Here is a 20,176-nt window from a genome sequence, read left to right on the forward strand (position 1 = left end):
TCTGCTCTTCCAGGAGAGATGTTGAAACAGGTTGGAATACAAATCTTTCCCCGTGTATTGCATGCAAGGTCTGCAGTCCTGCTGGGAGCCCGCAGTGATTAGTGGGTTCTAAGGATGCAGCAAACTCTGCTGTTCCTCTGGGTCAGGGTGCAGTCCTCTTGTTTACACCTGAGGCTTAGCTGTGCGTACGCTGAGGGTGGAGAAGACAATACTTCTACTGAAAAATGAAATGGCAAAATCAAGTAAAAGCAGGTTAGCTAATAGATATATACTGAATAAAGATTTATTTTCTCAAGTTCCTAGACTTACAAGAAACAAATTCATTTGTACATCTTATAACTGTGAAGATTGATTTCAAAGAGAATTGAGGAAGGGTTTCTCATACCACAATAATATCACAAAACAATAATCTACAATTCCAACCTGTAGAAGTAGAGTGATAGTTAAATCCACATTCTCTTCTTTTTTCTCATCACTTCTCCCCATCATCAAAATACAGAAAGTAATAATTATATTTACATTCTGTTTGCTCTCATCACTTTTTCCCTAAATCATGGACCTTGCTGTGGAAGTAGTCATGATGATGTTTTGAATTTTTATGGAATTTCTTAAGAATACTTCAACCAGACTTCTTTTGGAGTTCTGCACTCTGAATATCCTGCATACTTTTCAATATGGAGCTGCATCTGATTATATTGCTACACATTTTGCTGGAATCAGCCCCCATACCAATTGACTAGCCTATGTAATTCTAGTTTACTATTCTATCATGTATGTATTTAATGAAAATTATTTACTATCTAATAAAGGATGAAAATAATAAAACATGGTCAGGTTTTGTACTAATCGTAGTGAATACCTGTTTGATTTCAGTGATGGTTCACTACTACCTGCTTTTGAAATTAAGTTGGTTTTAATCTTTTAAAATACCCTGCAGGAATATTGTATAAGCATACAAGTTTTGATCAAAATCTCATTTGATAACAAATTGAATGCTATTAAAAAGTCCTCTTAAGTATTATTTCTGTGTAGGAGCTTTTGTTGCCCAAGTTTGTAGTGTTTTCAAAGCAAGAAATTGCGTTTTCTTTACTGGGACTTATTCCATTGTTGTTGACTGAAAATAACCTTTTTTGCCTGTGTGTAGTCTTTTTGCTAATAAGATCTGAGCATTTAATAGGTAATTTTTTTACACAAGATAATTACCATTCTCATTTCACAATCAGGAAATGTGGGTTGCAGAAAGATTGTTTTGAGCGATGTAGCCTAAGAAATCTGTGACAAATCTAAATACTGAACTGGAGAGTCTTAGTGCAGAACCTTCACTGAAAGTTCATTTTAATTCCATTTGTTTTCCAGATCTTTGGAAAACTTTCAAATTCGATGAAAACACACGTATTAAAATGGTTAGCCCATCTTAGTACTTTTAGTTCTAAGATCATTTTGACAGCAGGCTTTATTGGTGAAAGAAATCTGTTATTCTGCAAGCAGCGGGGGGCAACTGTCACTTTCTTAAATGGCCTTTTTAATAGGGTAGCCCTCAGAACATAGCTTCCCAAAAGTATTTTTACTTGGCATTTCTTTTCAGTGTAGAACATTACTAACCTTTCTGCTTCAGATGTAAAATCTAAATATTTCTTAGTTATCCTGCAGTGCTGCCTAGATATGTCTGTCAAAATTAAGTCCCAGATGTTCTAGAAACTAAACATTTCTTTAACAAGAGGTCATTCCTGCTCTTAACAGCTTCCCCCCTAAACAAACCAGACGGATGGGAAAGGAAGCACAGAAAAAAATAGGTGGATTTGTTCAGGATGGCACTGTCAAAACCCAGTGTTGAAACCAGAGCCCTTAGATGCGTCTGTCTGTTGTCTCGTCTGCTGCAGTGTGATGCCTCCTGGTGTTACGCTTTTGCATAGAAAATTATTGCTTGTAACTCTTAGAATTGTAATAAGATAATATGGATATTACACAATAACGTATTTGTATGTTGTGCCTTTTTGTAGATTCAGGAGAATGAATAATAATTTCTTCTTTTTGTATTTTGACAAAGTATGATCTGAAAGTTCCCAACTGTAGGTAGGCTTCTAAGCTGGTGTCAAAATACCTGCTGTTTCCCAGAGAAAGCCATCTCCCCAACCGACCTGTGACAAAAGGGGAAACTGGTCATACTGGATTTGAAATTGCTTTCATTTCATTTCTGATGACTACTTTGTGCATATGCGTGGGTGCCTATCTACGCCATTCATATATATATATACATAAAAACACACAGGCGCATATATATATATATATGAATGATGTCTATAATTTGTGTGATAATATTTCATATAGAACATTTACTTGGCAACAGGTTTTAGATTTTGCTTTCTATTAGCAATCAACACCAGTATAAGTGGTATATTAAGCCATTTTTTTGCTGAAGACTTCCAGGAGGAATCTTTTATGTACGCATTTTTAAAAAGAAATAAAGGAAGTATTTTAATATAAATATGTCTTCATTACAGACTGAACTAGTTTTCTGCCCTTTAGCAGTGAAATTGTTCTTTAATGTTATGTGTTTGATATGCTTGCGATATTTCAGAGACACAACTGACTGTTGATTGAGTCCTTACATAACATCTACCCTAACAGTAATGCAAATTGGTGTGCTTAATGATTTCTTCCCAAAATTGTTTGCTGTAAAGAAGAGAAAACGGTTGATTTCAAAGGTATTGAGCTGTGTAATACAGAAGTATATAGTAACATTATGTTGAAGATATAATGCTATTCTGTACGTTCAAAACATAACATGGGAAAATGCATCATTCCATTGTGTTCAGTAGTTCATATACTAAGTCAAAGCAATGTATTCATATTTTTTCCAGATAGTTTTCAACTTATTTTTCCCTGATCAAATTATAATTAATACTCTATGTTTTACTCTCCCTTCCTTATCCCTTTTTCTTTTACTTAGTTGATTTCTGAATGTTTCCCTTTATTCCTGTGATCTTTTCTTCATAGCGGCACTGTCTTGGTGAAGCTTTGCATAAATCTATCAGCAATGTAAGTGATTTGCACTTACAGCTTGTAAACAGGGCATGTTTGTGCTAATTAATTGGCATATCCTGTAGTACTGCTTCAGAGCTTTAGCCGATGAAATGGAATACATGGTAACATCTGAGAGGAAAACGTTCGCTGCTACTTATCAAAAGCTTGTGTACTGCATCCATTCATCTGTGTAAATGTACATACGTCATTGGACATCAAACACTACGTACACGGTCATAGTACAAGCAGCATTTTTATGTCGTTAAAGCAAGCAAGCTTCTGGGCAGTGCAAGTGTGTATTGCAGAGCTTTCTATGAAGCATGAGATTGATGCTGTATTATAATTTGCAGTTTTGCAGTGCAAGTCATAGTTGTAGCCAAAATATTCTTCCTTTCTATTTTTTTTTTAATTTTAAAATTCTTACCTATGTTTTTAATGCTGAAAACCTTGGGTGAACATATTGAAAGTTCAGAGAATACTGTTTAGAGGTGTTTTCTTTTGAATCCTCAGTACAAGGAGTATATAGAAGTGATGCTCCAAAGACATGCAAAGGGAGGCACTAATGTTTTAAAAAATTTGCTTTTAAGGATATCAGTATAGGTACCGAATAATCAAAATAACGTTTAAACTTATGCACTCTTCTAAAAAGAACTGTTAGATTTTTAGTATTTGATGTACTTTCATTAAAAAAATCTTAATATTAGAAGGGTAGGCTAATCTAACTTGCTTGTTTAGAATCGTTTAATCCTCATTGTCCTTTATTTTCTGTATAGTCTATTGATGCAAATAGGCATCTCCATCCATCACATCCACCATCCGGTGGAATTGTGAACTGCTCATGAGAAGGGTATTCCTGATCTCTTCTGAGATGGTTTTCCAGCCAGGTGTCAGAATTCTCTTGACCATCTCAGTTAAAATGCTTTCTCCATTTCCAAGAAAGAAATTAAATTTGTTTTGCCCTTGGCCCGTACTAAAAATATTTATAAATTATATACTGAGAATTATCAGAATTTGGAGCAGGAACTGAAGTGAGAGACAGATTGAACTGCAAGCCAAAACCACAATTTTTCATGTCATCTTAATAAAAAATAGGCTATCAGTGGAGTTACACTGATGTTCAACATATTTTCTTTTGCAGGTTGTGAATAAGTAAGGTGGGAAAGTTTGCAGCTTATAAAAAGTTATTCTGGGTGGGAGGGACAAAGATTGAAGAATTATAGAATAGCTATAAAAAGCCAACGGACCTGGCAGTGAAATGGCAGATGAAATTCAGTGTAGATAAATGCAAAGTGATACACAAGGAAAGAACGCATTCTAATGTCTTGTGTAAAATGACGAACCTTACCTTGACCTGTTACAACCAGAGAGTAGGTTTGGGGACTGATATATAATTCCATGAAAACATCACCTTAGCGCTCAGTAGAAGTTACAAAAGCAAATAAAACATTAGGAATATAGGAGACAGATGGAGAACATAGCATGTAAAACCATATAAATCACTATATAAAACCAGAGTTTACTCTCCTTTTAAATACCTTCTCCTGTTTTGGTGTCCTAGTCTTAAAAAGATGTAGTAGAAAAGGGGCAAAAGAGGAGAAATGTGATGAAAGATAGGAAATAGCTTTCACACAAGGAGTGACTCACTGAGCCAAAACAGTTCAGTATGGTAAAGAGTGCAAGGAGGGAAATGACGGAGAGCGACAGAAACACGAGTAGAACAGAGTATGTGAAAAAGGAACTTCTTTTGACTCCTTTCCATTACAAGTATTAGAAGTCATCACATCAAATACAGAACTTGCCATGGGACATTGTGGATACCAAAAGCTTTTGTTGATTCAGATAGCGGTTGTATTTATTTAATATTTTTTCCATTAATTTCCCCCAAAGTACATCTTCTGGTTTTAAGAAAGATTTCTGGATGCTGGTAGACTTTGGAGTTCGGATCCCTACATTTATGCCTCGGCCTCGTTTTCCCTGGGTGACCCAGGCTGGCCATTTCTGGAGGCAGAACCAGATTAGACAAACCTTTGGTCTGACACTCTATAATTTGTATGTGATACTTATATTTAATGTACTTAGTAAAAGGCATGACATGTATAGTTCAGATTACAGGGTGTAGTATAGGCCTTCACGGTACTTGTTCCATCGTGGCTAATATGTTTCAAAGGTATCCGAAGTAAAAGACTGTTGATACAGTATATGTAGAAGGTGTATATGCCCAGATGCAAAGACCTGGTGAATTTGAAATGCAACGAGCCATGCTTATTTCATTCAAATTAATTTGCTTGTTTTGTTCTAGTGCTAATTTTCCTTTAAGCGTAGCTTTTTTCTTTCAAATCTGCTTGAGCTTGCCATTCTGAAAAAAATCCAAACTACGTTTGACAATAATGTTCATGCTGCAAGCTGTCCTTGGTATGCTGCTGTTAAAATTTTGTTAAGTGGTGGGGTTTAATGTTCTGTAAATCAATAAATTGATGTGCAATGTCATTATTATCATAATTAATTTTAAGATACGCTGAATCAAATGACACTATCAGACTTTCACTTATAATTCAATTTTATGTAATGCTCTGAGGCTCAGAAGTATCCTTGCTGATTCAAATTCTGTGTCACATGGATATTATATTTTTCCTTTCTTTGCGTAGCACGTAAATGGCAAAATTGTCTTTTGGTTAAATCTTGTTTCCAGAATTGGAGGGTCTCTCATGTTTGGCTCTAAAGGGAATATAAGTTTAGTATTTTTAGTCTGAAAGGATGCTCTCTGATGTGAAGAGCAAAGTATAACGTTATTATAAAAAGAAAATGGATTTTTTTCAAGGAGTACACCATACTCTAATGTTTTAAAATGCTTGTTGGGTGAAGAGCATCATTTATAAAATCAAATTTTTTTTATTAAAAGATGAGTATTTCTGACTCATTGCGTAGATCTTAGATCTTGTAAACTAGCAGAAAAATCACCCTCATAGTACTACTGAGCTAACAAAAAAAAAAGTGTACAGGGGGAATCCATCAAGTGTAACATTTTATTTCTGATATAGAGTGATATGCTACCATTATTTTGTAACTGAGAAAACTACTGGTGAGATAGGATAATATCATATCGAAAGATACAAAAATCCATCAATCTGGATGTCACGGGCTGTCCTCCCCTGTCGACTGCAGGTTTTTCCTTACAGAATTAACATGACGTTCCCCTGAATAAGAGTTTATTTAACAATCAAGTGTTTGATTTCAGACCTTGATAGTGTCATTTTCATTGATCTTTATACAAAACCTAGAAATACATTTTGATTATTTGGCCATTAAATATTGTGTTACAGGTAGTGCTGCAGTGTGAACTGTCAGATGTGATAACCATGATACAACTATTAAAATGTAATTATTATATCTCTGAGATATAATATTAACAGCAAATTCAGCAGATGGATGACATTGCTTGTCTGTCTTTTAGTCGATGTTCTGGCTTTAAAATTTCAAGTGTTTTCTTCATTTGAATGTTTTTTTTCAGAGCTCATGTTATTATTAATGACTAATGGATATTTGCTCTTCTGTTGTGGGTTAGATCTCTTTACTGAAGCAGAATCTGGAGATGCAGCTTTCCCAGTCACAGAGCTCTTTGCAACAGCTACAAGCCCAGTTCAGTCAGGAGCGTCAGAGGCTGACTCAGGAGATCCAGGAATTAGAAGAGGAGCATCAGCAAAGGCATAAGTCACTTCAGGAAGCCCATATCCTTGCCTTTCAAAACATGGAAGAAACAAAAGAGCAAGAACAAAAGGCATGTTCATATTGAATAGAATATTCATGTTGTTATTCCAAAATATTTAGAGAAAGTTGCCATTTTTAGCCAGTTGGAATCAGTAAAAAAACAGTATCTGCATAACTACTAAATTTCCTTTCTAGCTGGTGGCTTACAGTAACATTTTTATCCAGTTAAATCTGATCAAGACACATTGGAAATAATCTCCAATACTGGTGTTGTTTCATGTCTTGCTTTATACTCTACCAGTATATGCCTACATATAGGTGTACATTTATGTAAAATTATCAACACATGTGTTTCCTTACAGTAGTTTGACATTGTTATCCATAACATTATGGATAGTTTTGATTTGGAATAAGTTTCTCTGTATTTCCCATTATAGTTAACCTAATTTTGCATGTGTTTTCTGATATTTCCTGTCAATGGACTCCTTTTGTAAAGTATTTTATATTTTTATTGTGTTAAAAGTTTTATAAACTATGTTCTGTAACTTGCAAGATAATTTTCATGTCCAGAGCAATGTGACACTCGATATTTTTTTAAAAACCTTGACTAAACCAGCTCTAAAATTGAAATTTTTGAAGTGCATGGTAGTTAATAGAGTGTGTGTCTTAATTTTTTTTTGAAGTTCAGACCTAGAGTGTACTTTGCAATCAATTTTCCCTTTGTCCCCACTTAATGTACTTTGGTTCACATCATAGACTGGTCTTGGAGCGCACAAGGTGGATTCCTTTTCTTCAAAATTAAACTAGATGTGCAACAGGAACTTTATGCTTCATACACCTCAATAGGGAATAAACATGAGTGTCAATGGGGAGCAAAAAATCCCAAATGTGTATTGTGTGCATGCTAGACCCATCTATGGATCTACACCTTATTACATTGCTTGCTATGGTAAATACATCCATAGATGTTTGGGTTTTTTTAACTTTTCAAACTGTGAGCAGAACAGGGTTTTTGTGTACAGGTAATCTTGATAGCCATCAGCCACTGAAAAGAAAAAATATAGCAGTAGGATAACACCATGGGGAAAAAAAAAAAGCGCAATATTAGTGCATTGTTAATGATCTCTAGAGTATGCCAATGCCTGCTTTTTGTTGCCAGGTTTTTATTATTTAACATTTTATAAATTCCCTGCTGTGATGTAGAATAAATTTTGACAATTTTAATTTCATAGGAATTAGAAGAACGTTTACAACAGAAGCACTCTGAAGAACTTCAGGCGCTGAAAGAAACACATAAACAAGCCATGGAAGGTTTCAAATTGGAGATGGAACAGGAACTTCAGACTCTGCGATTCGAGCTGGAGGATGAAGGAAAAGCTATGTTAGGTATGCTATTTTCAAATTTGCAAGTGGGTCCAAAAACATTATTTCTATTTCTGCTAATATACATGCATATAGATGCATGTACATGTGTCTGTGCATTAAAACAGTGTAGTGTATCTCAGAGTCACAGAGTTGACCTAATTGTTCCTCTTAAAAGCTGTATAAATGTTAACAGGTAAGCCCAAACTCTTCACTTTTGAAAAATCTTACTCTTCAGGTTTTTTTGGAAGTAGTAAGCAACTAAGGTTCATGATGGAGAATGTTTTAGAAAGTAACAGGAATAGAATGACAGGACAGTTGCTTAGCTGATGTAAATAGTGTGTGTTGGGTCAGCAGCAATACCTGACAGGAACTGGACTGTTACCATTAATTAACGTGAACATTTGCAAAATTAACTTTTCTTTTTGTTCATGGTAACTAGCTTCCTTGCGCTCGGAGTTAAATCATCAACATGCAGCAGCAATTGACCAGCTAAGGCACAACCATCAACAAGAACTGGTAGCTGCCAAAATGGAGCTTGAAAGAAGCATAGAAGTCGGCAGGCGACAGGTAGGAGGCATTGTTGGCAACTGACGGTAAAATTGCATAATTAGTATTCATTTTCTCTTAGTTGGGGGCAAGAACTGTTGGGCACAAACATGTAATCCTCCAGAGTCAGCCAGCACTAGCAGACAGTGCATCCCTACCAGTTTACCTAGACTTCCTTGCTCAGCTTTTTCTTCTGTCAATAAACTTGGTTTGCAGCCTAGTAAAGTCTCCCGTATCAAGGCAGTTTCTGCTCAGAATTGTGTAGCTATCTGGGAGCACGCTGGCTTGCCATGGCAGGAAAGTGCCAGTTCTCTCAAAATTCTACTGGTCCTCAGCTGCCAGCAGGACTTAACAAGGAAAAAGCTGTTTCTGGCTGAAGCCTAAGTCATATGGCTAAGACATGGTTGCTTAAAACCAAATGATTGCTTCAAACTTGAGAGGTAGCTTCATATCTTTTTATTCCAGGAGCCAAATAAGAAAAAATAAATTAGCATCTAAAGAAATCAAAGAAGATGACATAACAGCTTGCAACTATTTCTTAAAAATTGCACCCAAACAAAACAAAACAAAAAAACCCCAAAACAAACAAACAAACAAACCCAACCAAAACCAATATAAACAATCCCCCCAAATCCCAAAGCCAGTATGGACTACCTTTGCTTTCAGCAGCAAACTGATCCGTTCACTTTTAGCTTTCATTTTTCACTTTATACCAAATCAGGTTTTTTCAGTAGTAATGAAAAATTCAAAGCTTAATCTCTACTGAAGGGAAGCCAGATTCCTGGAAATAAGATGACCAGACAATTGCTTCCTTATTCACCTATACAGTAGGCTTTTCAGGATTGATATACCGATAGTCCAGCACCAAGGATATGGGGTGGTTTTAGAAATGTATCAACAGAGGAAAAAGGTTTAGTTGCATATAGCCTTTACACAAAAACAGAGAAAGTCAAAGATGAGCCCTTATTTTTCTGTTCCTTGCTGGTTTAAAAGTCTGAGCACTAGAGGCAAGAATGTGGTGCTGTCAGCAGTGAATGAAAGCAGGATTTAGGAGGATATCGTTTCAGTCCTGTGTTAAGCCTAGAGTGAGACACCTAAAGATGTCAGAAAAAACCCCTTTAAATTACAAGAGCAAGTGTTTGATCCACCCAAATGCCATGTACTTTTGGCCCCAGTGTAATGATCTAAGCACAAACCTTAATTGCACTGAAGGCAAAGCAATTAATTGTGTTTCCCTGTGTGATGAGAATGCTCATCAGTTCAAAGGATTAGGGCTGAAACTAGATGCAGAGAGTTCTGAGCAGGATGATTATATTTGTTACTTTTTGAAATACTTAAATATCTGGGTCTAAATTTTCCACTACTTTTTCTTGCAACTTTGATATAGTCTTTCTATAGAGAGGCAGATAATAATTTTTAAAAGTATTCTTAAAGGTGCCCTATAAAATTTTGCATACAGGATATATTTGTATTTTCTGGATGCATGAAGAAACAAAACACAATTATACATAAAACTACTTAGAAATATCTGCTGATTTTCTAGCTGTGCAAACTGTAGGCTCATTAATTATTGTGAAACTGTAAGAAGTGGAATAGATAGAAATGGAAAACTCTGAAAAAGGTTGATTTTATTACAGACATCTTCTAAACTGAGGAGAATCATTATCAAAACCATTGGGATGGGTTCCAGATGAGTTTCCCAGATGTTAATTTCATTGGAATTTCTTACGTAAAAAGGATGACTTCTACTGATTTACTGGACACAATATAAATATTATATAAACTATTTAGCATGTGTTCTGCTGTGAGATATTTACGACCCTTCTATAAATGTAAGGTAGAAAGACTTCTGAATCACGGTGTTCATTGGTGCAGGGCATACAACTTGAGCAATTTTTTCCAGTTGTGTGGGGTTATAAAGGGGAAAATGTTTCTCTATATCATATGTTAAAGAGGTAGAAAGTGCTAAATACCCAGCTCCTGGTTCTTAGCAGTGTCTGGGTTGTTGTTGTATGTGTGGGCAAAAGGAAAATATGATGAGCTACACAAACTTTAAGTTTTCTTTTTTTTTTAATTTTTTCTCACAAATGGAAATTGTTTGTTATATAGTTTTGATTTCTTCTTTACTTGTATACAGCAAAAAAACCCTTCTTTACTTGTATACAGCAAAAACCCCTCAGTTTTAATTATAATTTTTCAGTATCAAAACCTGAAAATATTATCTATTGAATGGAAAAATCTGCTTAGCTGTTATCTTTCAAAAGCAAGTATTGTGCTTCTGAGATACAAGTCTGTTTTAAATATTTTTTGGTGTTGCTACTTATATTATAGGAGAAAGAATTTTTATGCCGAATATCAGATCTGCAAGATGAACTGAGACACCGAGACCATCATATAGCTGAACTGGACAAAGAGATTCTGCATCTTCATGAAAATATAAGTGCATTGACCAAGGAATTAGAGTTTAAAGGGAAAGAAGTTCTTAGGATACGCAGTGAATCCAACCAACAGATCAGGTATGAATTTTTCCACTCTAAGCTCAAATGTGGATTGTTTCACTTATTGGTTTACATAAGAAATTTTACCATTTGTAGCTTTTAATTTATCCTCTTAATCAAGTGATGTTATATATCATGTAGTCATCTTTAGAAAAAGCTATGACCGTTACTAGTAAAGTTAGTGAATATTACCATATAGTTAAGCTGCATTTCAGAAATACATTTTGGCATATTTTAGTAACAGTCCACTCAAGTGTTGGTTTTTGTTTGTTGGGTTTTTTTAATTCATTATGTGTTTTTTTTATTTTACAAAGCATTAAAGGAGATCGATTTTCCCTGAAATAAGCTAGAAGATTGGAGGACAGTGGGTTTTGATGAATTAGTAATTCCTTCTGTGTTGTCTGATGTTGTGTAAAAGCCTATAGAAGCATGGCAGAAAATCATGACGAACAAATGAGTCTGATTTTAGAATAACTCTTTTTTTTAACAAAAAATAAATTAAACAGGATGCATGAGCAAGATTTAAGCAAGAAACATGAAAAAGAGCTGGATGTCTTGACAGCAGATCACATCAGAGAGAAACAAAGCATGCTGGCAGATTTTAATAAGACCCAAGAGCTGCTCAAGGAAATTAATTCAGCTTTACAAATTTCGTAAGTTTTGTTGCATTAAAAAAAATTGTATGTAGCTGCGTTTGAGTGAATAGTTTATTCTGGTGTCCATAAGTTGCTGCAGATATTGCAGACATGCAGATGTACAGAAACCTCTATCACGTATGGGGCCTAATCTTGCATTCTTTAGGCAACACAGTTCTGTAAGCTTTAGGGGAATATAGTGAAATAAATTGTTAGGGATTTGAGATGGAAAAATTTCAATTAGGAAAGATTAAATCTGTGCAGTTCTTAGAAAATTAGAGAAAACTATTTCCAATGGTTTTTTTCAAAGTTTACTACATCTTTCCTGAGAACACAACAGGTTCTTCAACAAGTTTATAAATGGTACAATATTTGCTGTTAAGAAGTCCGATTATAGCACATGAGCAACACAAACAATTTCACGTTTGCTAACATAAGGAAGATTAGTGTCTGAAATGGGTTATATGAGCATTATGATAACAGAATACTTAGAGTCTCTCTGAGTCAAAATGCCACCTGGGGTTAGACCACCCCTGGGCAGAAGTGGTGTAGCAGTGTCATCTATCTAGCCAGTGTTTTCCCATCTTCCACATCATTCTCTATCTCTGTGTGTGATGTAACCCATTTGGTCAGGGTTTCTGGCTGAGATTTCATAGCACATTGAGGACTTCCTGACACAAAGTTGTCCCTGAGGGATTTGGTTTTGCAGCACAGAAAATAATTGGTTCTATCTATATGATAGAAAACTTTTTAAAGCAAATATCAATTAAAAATGGATGATAAAGCCCAAATGCATCTAATTCTTCCTTGATAATAAGCACTCAGAAATTGTCTTCAGGTAAGATGGGTATAAAATTCTAATTCTCACTCCCTTGTAATTGTCTACATGCACACTCTTGGCCATTCATTAAATCAGGTGTAAACTACCTCCTCTGTACTGCATTTATCTTGTACGAGAAACATGCCTATGAGCAGCCACCAGAAATAGGTTTTGAACCTGTCTACCCAAACTTTTTCTCCCATGCAGTTGTTTGTTTTTCAGTGTCCCGAATTTTTCTGAATTTAGTTGGTTCTCTGCTCCTGGTTCTTGTTCAACTTAGAGCTGTGAGGAAGCAGCCACTGGCCTAAAGAGAGCACGCATTGCCCAGGGTGCCCCGACCTGGCTTTCCATGCGTTACCCATCTCTGCTTACACAGAAGCAAGGAGCTGTCAAAAGAGGGAACTATGTAAAAAAATAATAATAATGAAACAAACCAAAGAGGTTTATGCAGCTATTTCTTAAGTAGCTGTTTTCAGGTTCAGCCTCACCTAAAGCATGGCCTTGTGAACATTTATGAAATGGAGAATCTATCTTACAGTAATTGAGAGTGGATATCATTAATTAGGCTCTACAACTAGAGTCTTTAAATTATATATTATCTCTTTGAAATAGAAAAAAAAACAGTTCTCTGAAATATCTGAAAATAAAATGACAGCTGTGCGTAATTATGTACTGTACTCTGGGGATCTGTATACAATAGCTTAACCCAGCATAAAATGTATACACAAAAATTAAGCCATCTGAGCATATTTCTGTTCTGCTGAGTCAAAGGCCTTTTCTGCAAATAAAAACAGTCGTGTTGTTCATGTTCATGTTTTATGTAAATACATTATATAATCTCAGATCAGGCACAGGTTATTTGAAGGTTATAAATATAATTTAATATGAACTGTTTTTTCAGATGCAACTCAAAGTAAAAATCCCACAGCTGCTTCTCAAGGAAAAATAGTTACCTAAAGTGAGAACTTTTGTCTACTTCCAGGTGTCTTGTGGAATTAAGTTTGAGCTGACTTAGACACCTTAAATCCATAGATTTTTCTCAGGGTTCATTTGGGTTTGGGGTTTTTTTTTCATTTCTTTTTTTCATTACATTTATTAAATTTCCTGAATCTGTTCTGAAACTCCATTCACGAACCTACACGAGGGCTAAATATGTGAGACAAGTAGTAGTAGTAGTTTCCTTTGGAACAACATTTAATATCGTGAGCATTATATTTATGTTGCAAAGAGACAGTTATTTGAAAGAGCTCTGTCTTCAAAACTTATTATTTAAGAAGAAACAAGGCTATTTATGCAGTTCCTTGTATAATTCTTGCCTCAGTTGGCTTATTTCACTTCTCTCCTTTAATGCTTTCCCACCAGGCATTTCAAATTTCCTCCTATTTTTTTTCAAAGTTTATTAATTGTTACATTTCTCTTAATCAGATAACCTAATATCCAAGTGTTATTGCTCTTCTTTTGCAGCTCATTCCTTTATTTCACCTCTAATGGTACTAAGTTGCTTTTGTGGAGAGGAATTAGTTACCTATTAGTCTTCAATGTTTTGGATATCTTTGTTCCAGTATGTTCCACCTGAACTGAGGAAGATGGTGCCAGCCTTGTCTGTCTATCCAGTTTCTCCAGTATCACAAGCATGCATCTTTATTCAGAGTAGTCATCTATAAAAAGAAAAATCATACTGTTTTGCTCATCAAGAAAGTGAACAGCCAACTTTTAAAATTTAACATTGATAGTAAATATAATGCAATGTAGTCCCTGTATTTTGTGTAAGAATCAATCTTAGCTGTCTTCTGTAATTCTCCTTGTCCATGCTATGGTTTTGAATGCCTTATTTTCAGTCTGACTTCCAAGAGGCCTTTTTTCAAACACCTAGTACTGCATGCACAGGAAGGATGTCAAGTTTTTAGAATTTTGCCCAGATTATTACTTACTGGAGCAAAGCTTATGGTTGTTGTTGAATTTTTTTTAACTGGCTAAAGCTGAATAATAACATAGAAATAATTCACTTCAAGGTGATAAGAAAGTAATCTTCTATTTTTACTCCCTGAGCTCTCTTTTGTGTTAATCAAATATGTGACTATTCAGTCATCACTTAATACTGGATCAGGCTAAAGGGGATATTCTTCTTTCCTATAAAGTTTAGAAGAAATGGAAGAAAAATATAAAAACAGAGAATCAAGACCAGAAGACTTGCAACTTATTTCAGAACTGAAAGACCTAATTGCAGAGCGGGACCAACTCATAAAGAAACTGATTGTAAGACTTTTATGCTCTTTTGGTTTAATATCTTGACAGATACAAAAGTTAATCTAATTCAAAGTGTTTGAAGTGTATGTAAAGAACCAGTCCTGCTAGCATGTTATTCATATTCTTTAACACATTATTCCTGTGGTTCCAATGATTCCTAATAGTAAAACTAATTAGATACAGAGAGTTTTGTACAATCAAGCATAATGCATTATTACAAAAAATATTTTATGATGACCTTGATCAAATGTCTCCTTTCTCCAGCCCTGGAATAAGCCAGCTGTGTAAGGCACAATGTCTTCTATAAGGTTTCTAAGACCAATTTCCTGATCCACTGAGCTTCCCAAATTCAGAGCACAATACTCTGACTCAGATTAGTCTTGATTAGATCCTGATTCAGAAGCAAGAAGGAATGAGGAAATTCAAATTAATCAGAGATCAGAGGTTAACCATACTGAGTCTTTCCCAGTGCATAATCCATTAGGGCTACGCTCACTCTCAGAAGCATAAAACTGCAATAAAACTGCATAAATAGAAATGATTTAACGTATTATATATAATAATATATACAACATTAAATATTAAATGCAACTTTAAGAATTTACCAGTTTCTTTTAAAACTTAAATATAAATTTATTTGACATCATTTTATAGGCAGATTTGGCCACTAACTGATTGAAAATGCATAAAAAGAGGTTTCTATTTGTTCTTCTTTTTAGGAGGACAAAAAGTTCTATCAGCTGGAGCTAGTTAACAGGGAGACTAACTACAACAAAATGTTTAATGCAAGCCCTAATGTTGGTGTTATTAATCCATTGGTGAAGGTATGTTCCATGGACTTCATTGCTAAAGTGAAGGAAATCTAAACTTAGGATATAGTAAAAAGAAGAAATGTGTGTGTGTGTGCGTCTGTATGTACACATATATCACTCTTAAAAGACACATTTGAAACAAGAAACATAGTTTTCCATTTGTCCCTGCTTATTTTTGTGTACATTTGTTTCCTTTGTGTTGTTGAGAGATCCACCGTATGATACTGTTGCTGTAGTTTGCTAGACATGTATGACATAAAACACAGTTCCTTCCCACAGAGGGCAGGACTGTAGCACATGATAGGGAACAGTGACACCTGTAACCAGTTTTAGTTTCATAATTTTTCTTGGTTATTTTGGAAAGTGCAAAGGTAATTTCGTTTTTCAGGTGGTGCCCAGGATGGAAGAGCATTAGAAAGATAGAGGAAGAGGGGACACTCAAGGAAGGGAATAAGGGTAAAAAGGGGAAGAGGAGGAGTATGAGAAAGGTATGGAATGAGTCTGAATGGAGGCAGACAGTAATACTGGAGAAGTGGAGTGACAAACCAGGTACAGACTGGGGGAGCAGGAGGCAGAAGTCAGTCTCTGGCCTTCTAAGTCATTGTCACCACCTATACGAGTGAAAATACTTCAGCAGCAGCCTTTTCCAGATCTCTCCATCTGGCTGAATAGCAGCCAGTGTACAGCAGCTACTGTACAAGCAGGCGTAGTAGCCTCCCTGTCACTTCAGAAGGAAGCAGCATTCTTCACGAGGAACATGAGTAGACTGCAGTAGGGTACCTGAATTCCATTTCTTTTCACCACTTCAGGTGTAAGACTGAGTCCTCTGGCATTTGCTTCCTCCTTGTGATAAGCCATAGGTTATTTCATCTGCATGGAAAGGGAAGAGATTTGTCCCAGCTGTAGAGGCAGAACTCAGGAAGGTTCTGAAGCAAAGGGTAACCCAAGGGGCACAACCTGAGCAGCTCAGATGCCCGAGAGCTTCAGTGATCAAGGTTCAGGCTCCGTTGTTTACGAGGAGGTCTGGCTCCATTATTTGAGATCAGGCTGTGTTTTTAGCTAAACCTTACTGTAGTTCCACATCAGATTAGCATATTTCCCACTTCTGCACAAACTCTGCTACAAATTGTCAACATTCTGCTGTTTTTCAGGAGCCCAGGCAGCTCTCACAAGCTTATCATATAAAAGATGCCTAAATGTTATGCATAACTGCATAAAAGAACTTAGTTCAGGCCCAGTAGAGACAATACTGGGACTGCCAGACACAATTTGAATGCTTGGGTTTTATGTGACAAAAGTTGTTTGAAAATTTTGGAAGCTTGTCTGAACAACTTGTTTATAAAGATGTGAAATGTAACCATCGAGTGTATATAGCTTGTGTTTCGTGTGAAATCTGAAATGTTTGGGAAAAGTCCTTCAACATCAGATTTCCATAGTGATAATTCATATATTTTTATAATATGCATCTATCACTTAAAACTGTTTAGACTTTTTAAACTGTCTTGTATGCCAGAACATTTTGATCTCTCATGTCATGAGTTGTGGGCTATGTTACTTTATTTTGTCAAAGCACGTACAGTGTTATTGGAGAATGAATTGTAAAGAAACTGAAAATCTCATTCTCCTTTTTTTTTTTTTTTTTTTTGTAATAAAAAGACAGAATTTATGAGTTACTAGAGGCTTTGCATATTAATGCAAAATTACAGCCATTGCAGTATGTATTACAGCTTCTCGTAATTTATGCAATGGATCTGTTTAGTATTACATTGTTACATCTGAAGTTTCTTAATACTTTGCATGAATTTCATGGAAACGATACACAAAATTTTGTCTCTCCAGATTTGACTGCTTCAGAAGTATAGATTGTTTTATAGACAAGAAGATATAAATTGTAGTATTCTTCTAAGCACTTATGTGGATAATATACATTTTCCAGAAATGAGCCACCTATGAAACTATGATTTAACTACAGGGTGTTTAACACACCATTTTAATTACAGTGTTTATTACCTTGCAGTGGTATTTTACATACAGCTGATTACTTTGACCAAACTATTTTTCCTACCCTAATGTTATTTCTTACTTCTTCAGCTACTACAGAAGTAGTAAAGTGTATGGGACAACCTTAGTTTAATCCTTTGCTAATGATCTTTCATTGTGATGCTTAAAAGATACTTTTTCCTATTATAGTTTTCTGTTAAATTTTTGAGGGGTTTTGATTGTATTTTGACAAACACATCCACCAGTGGGGCTACAACTAGTAGCATTTGCATCGCCCTACCCTAGAGAGGTCAGGCACTGGAATCAAAGCTAGCAGGGAGCTAAACAGAAGAGTCCAAATAAACAACAGGACTCTTGTCTGTCTCGGTTTTAACTCATGCCCACCCTTGAATAGAGCAGCTCTTGTGTTTCAAGTGGAATTCTGCGGGAAAATATATAGAAACAACATGAGAATCCACTTGTCTTTCACCTTATTTAGTTCAAATTTGTGTAGTTCCCAAGACCTTAAAGGGTTTTTCTCCTAGCTGCTTTGTTAGGGTTGCATGTGTGTAATTGAATCAAAGTATTTATTATATATTCAAATAATACATAATTCACGGGAATAAATTAATCCAGAAATTTTAAAATCCTGTTTTTTGAAATAAGGCTTTTAAGATATTAATGTTTTATTTTGAACATGGAATATTTGATAGAAATCAGAAAATACACATTGGCATCCTGGCTCACAACTACTTTTTAAAAGCTGTAAAATTATTTGAAGCATCCTTCTACATTAAAGTATCTAGGAAAGCAGAGAGAATAAGTACAGATTTCTTTGTGTTATGTGTTATGGAGAGCATAATACTGATATAAAAATAAAATTATTCAGTACTTTTGAGTGCCTTGAAATACTATCAGTAGGAGTATAGAGATTATCTAAGAAAAATGTTCCGTTGTGCCCTCTGGTGTCTAGAAACAGTAGCTGTATTAGCATTTAAAGCTTGGCCTTTCCTTATGAAAGAAACTGAACTCCTACACAATAATCTTTTCATCCTTAGCAGTACTGCTATAATGCTTACTAACTATGAGGCTGTAATTGCTTTAAAAGAAATGTAGCTGCTTTTCTGGGTTGCATGTTCCAGTTACCAAAATGTGCCTCGGTGAGGGGGTGAAACCTACTGGAGAGATACTTTTTCATCATTGAAATTTGCTGTAATTACATTTGACATTCAGTGATATCAAAAAAAGATTTAAGCAAACATGAAAGGTTTAACAGACTAAATGACAGTTTTGTGGAAAATTTCCTACCTCCAATGTCTTAAACAGAGCAAAATGCTGTATTGGGAGTTCTCATAATATACTCATTGATTATTGAACTAAGTCTTATTAACATAATCATCTTGATCAGAAATTTGATTTTTCTGTGAAAATTTGTGGTGTTCAGGTCTGGTCAAAGCAAATAATAAAACTACAATAGTAAAAAATGTCCCAGTTGCTCTCCTTCAAAAAAACCCACCCAAACCAGCCATCAATAAAACTTTTAAATTTGCAAATGTCCTCATCTGTCCTGGTGCAAGAAGCCTTCCTTACATTTGTTATTTTTAATGCAGCAAAAGAAGAAGAACGATAAATCCACAAACAGGTTTGTGAGTGTCCCCAATCTAAGTGCTCTGGAATCTAGCGGAGTGGTGGGCAATGGACATCCCAACCGCCTGGACCCCATTCCTAACTCACCCATCCACGATATTGAGTTCAACAGCAGCAAACCACTACCACAGCCAGTGCCACCCAAAGAGCCCAAGACGTTTTTGAGGTGAGCACTGCCTCACCAATCTTTTTTTTTTTTTTTTTTTTCTCTTAACTCAGGAAAATTTTGCATTCCTACTGAGCTGAATCCCACTTGCTTTATGAACCTTTCACAGGTACAAGTACTCTTGTGCCATTCTTAATTTTTACATTATATTTGTAACCTCTTTATAGTATTCCTTTTTATTGTAGACCTTGTTGAAATGTGAAGTATTCTCTCACTTCTTCGTGTCTTGAACTTTCAAAACCTCTTTAGATACTTTAACAGAATTCATGTGCTTCCAATTGTTTACATATATGAACAATTGTTTAAAATGTTTGTGTTATTTACTGATTGTCATTTAGGAATTGATACTAGCACAGAATTTCTTTTATTCAGTATTATGTGATAATGGTTTTTATGTAAGAAAACTATTCTCTGTGCTACGTGAACGTTTTGTGTTTCCCCTTTCCTCACCTGTATCAGATCGTTTCATAGGAGTAACCTTACTACAGCAACAGGAAATGTGCATGCTTGGATCCTTAATGCTGAGCTTCCAGTAATCAAAACCAGCACTGAAGTCTCAAGTACTTCACAAAATAATATAGTGAATTGAATAACTTCAATGCCATTGCATTTTAGAGGCAGGATTTTAATCTTTTGCTTTCTACACCTACGTATTAAATGCACTGAAGTGCTGCTGTACTCTGTATTTAGTAGGTGTTGATCTCTTACTTCTAAGTTGGCAACTTAAAGCA

At 35.4% G+C, this 20,176-nt stretch overlaps 1 protein-coding gene across 9 annotated transcripts in view; it reads left to right on the forward strand.

Moving 5' to 3' along the window:
- FAM184A (family with sequence similarity 184 member A) overlaps positions 1 to 20,176 on the forward strand; it is a 77,223-nt gene that overhangs the window by 54,366 nt on the left and 2,681 nt on the right. The window contains exons 10-17 of one of the 9 annotated variants that reach the window (XM_055713440.1): positions 6,587 to 6,799; positions 7,962 to 8,115; positions 8,534 to 8,661; positions 10,972 to 11,156; positions 11,645 to 11,791; positions 14,732 to 14,849; positions 15,560 to 15,664; positions 19,243 to 19,445. In XM_055713440.1, coding sequence (XP_055569415.1) covers positions 6,587 to 6,799; positions 7,962 to 8,115; positions 8,534 to 8,661; positions 10,972 to 11,156; positions 11,645 to 11,791; positions 14,732 to 14,849; positions 15,560 to 15,664; positions 19,243 to 19,445 — 1,253 coding nt within the window. Of the gene's footprint in view, positions 1 to 6,586; positions 6,800 to 7,961; positions 8,116 to 8,533; positions 8,662 to 10,971; positions 11,157 to 11,644; positions 11,792 to 14,731; positions 14,850 to 15,559; positions 15,665 to 19,242; positions 19,446 to 20,176 lie in introns of those variants that run through there. The other 8 variants (XR_008732726.1, XR_008732724.1, XM_055713444.1 and 5 more) reach the window with 8 other exon arrangements.

The sequence above is a fragment of the Falco cherrug genome, chromosome 6 (assembly GCF_023634085.1).
Source record: "Falco cherrug isolate bFalChe1 chromosome 6, bFalChe1.pri, whole genome shotgun sequence".
Taxonomy (NCBI): Eukaryota; Metazoa; Chordata; class Aves; order Falconiformes; family Falconidae; genus Falco; species Falco cherrug.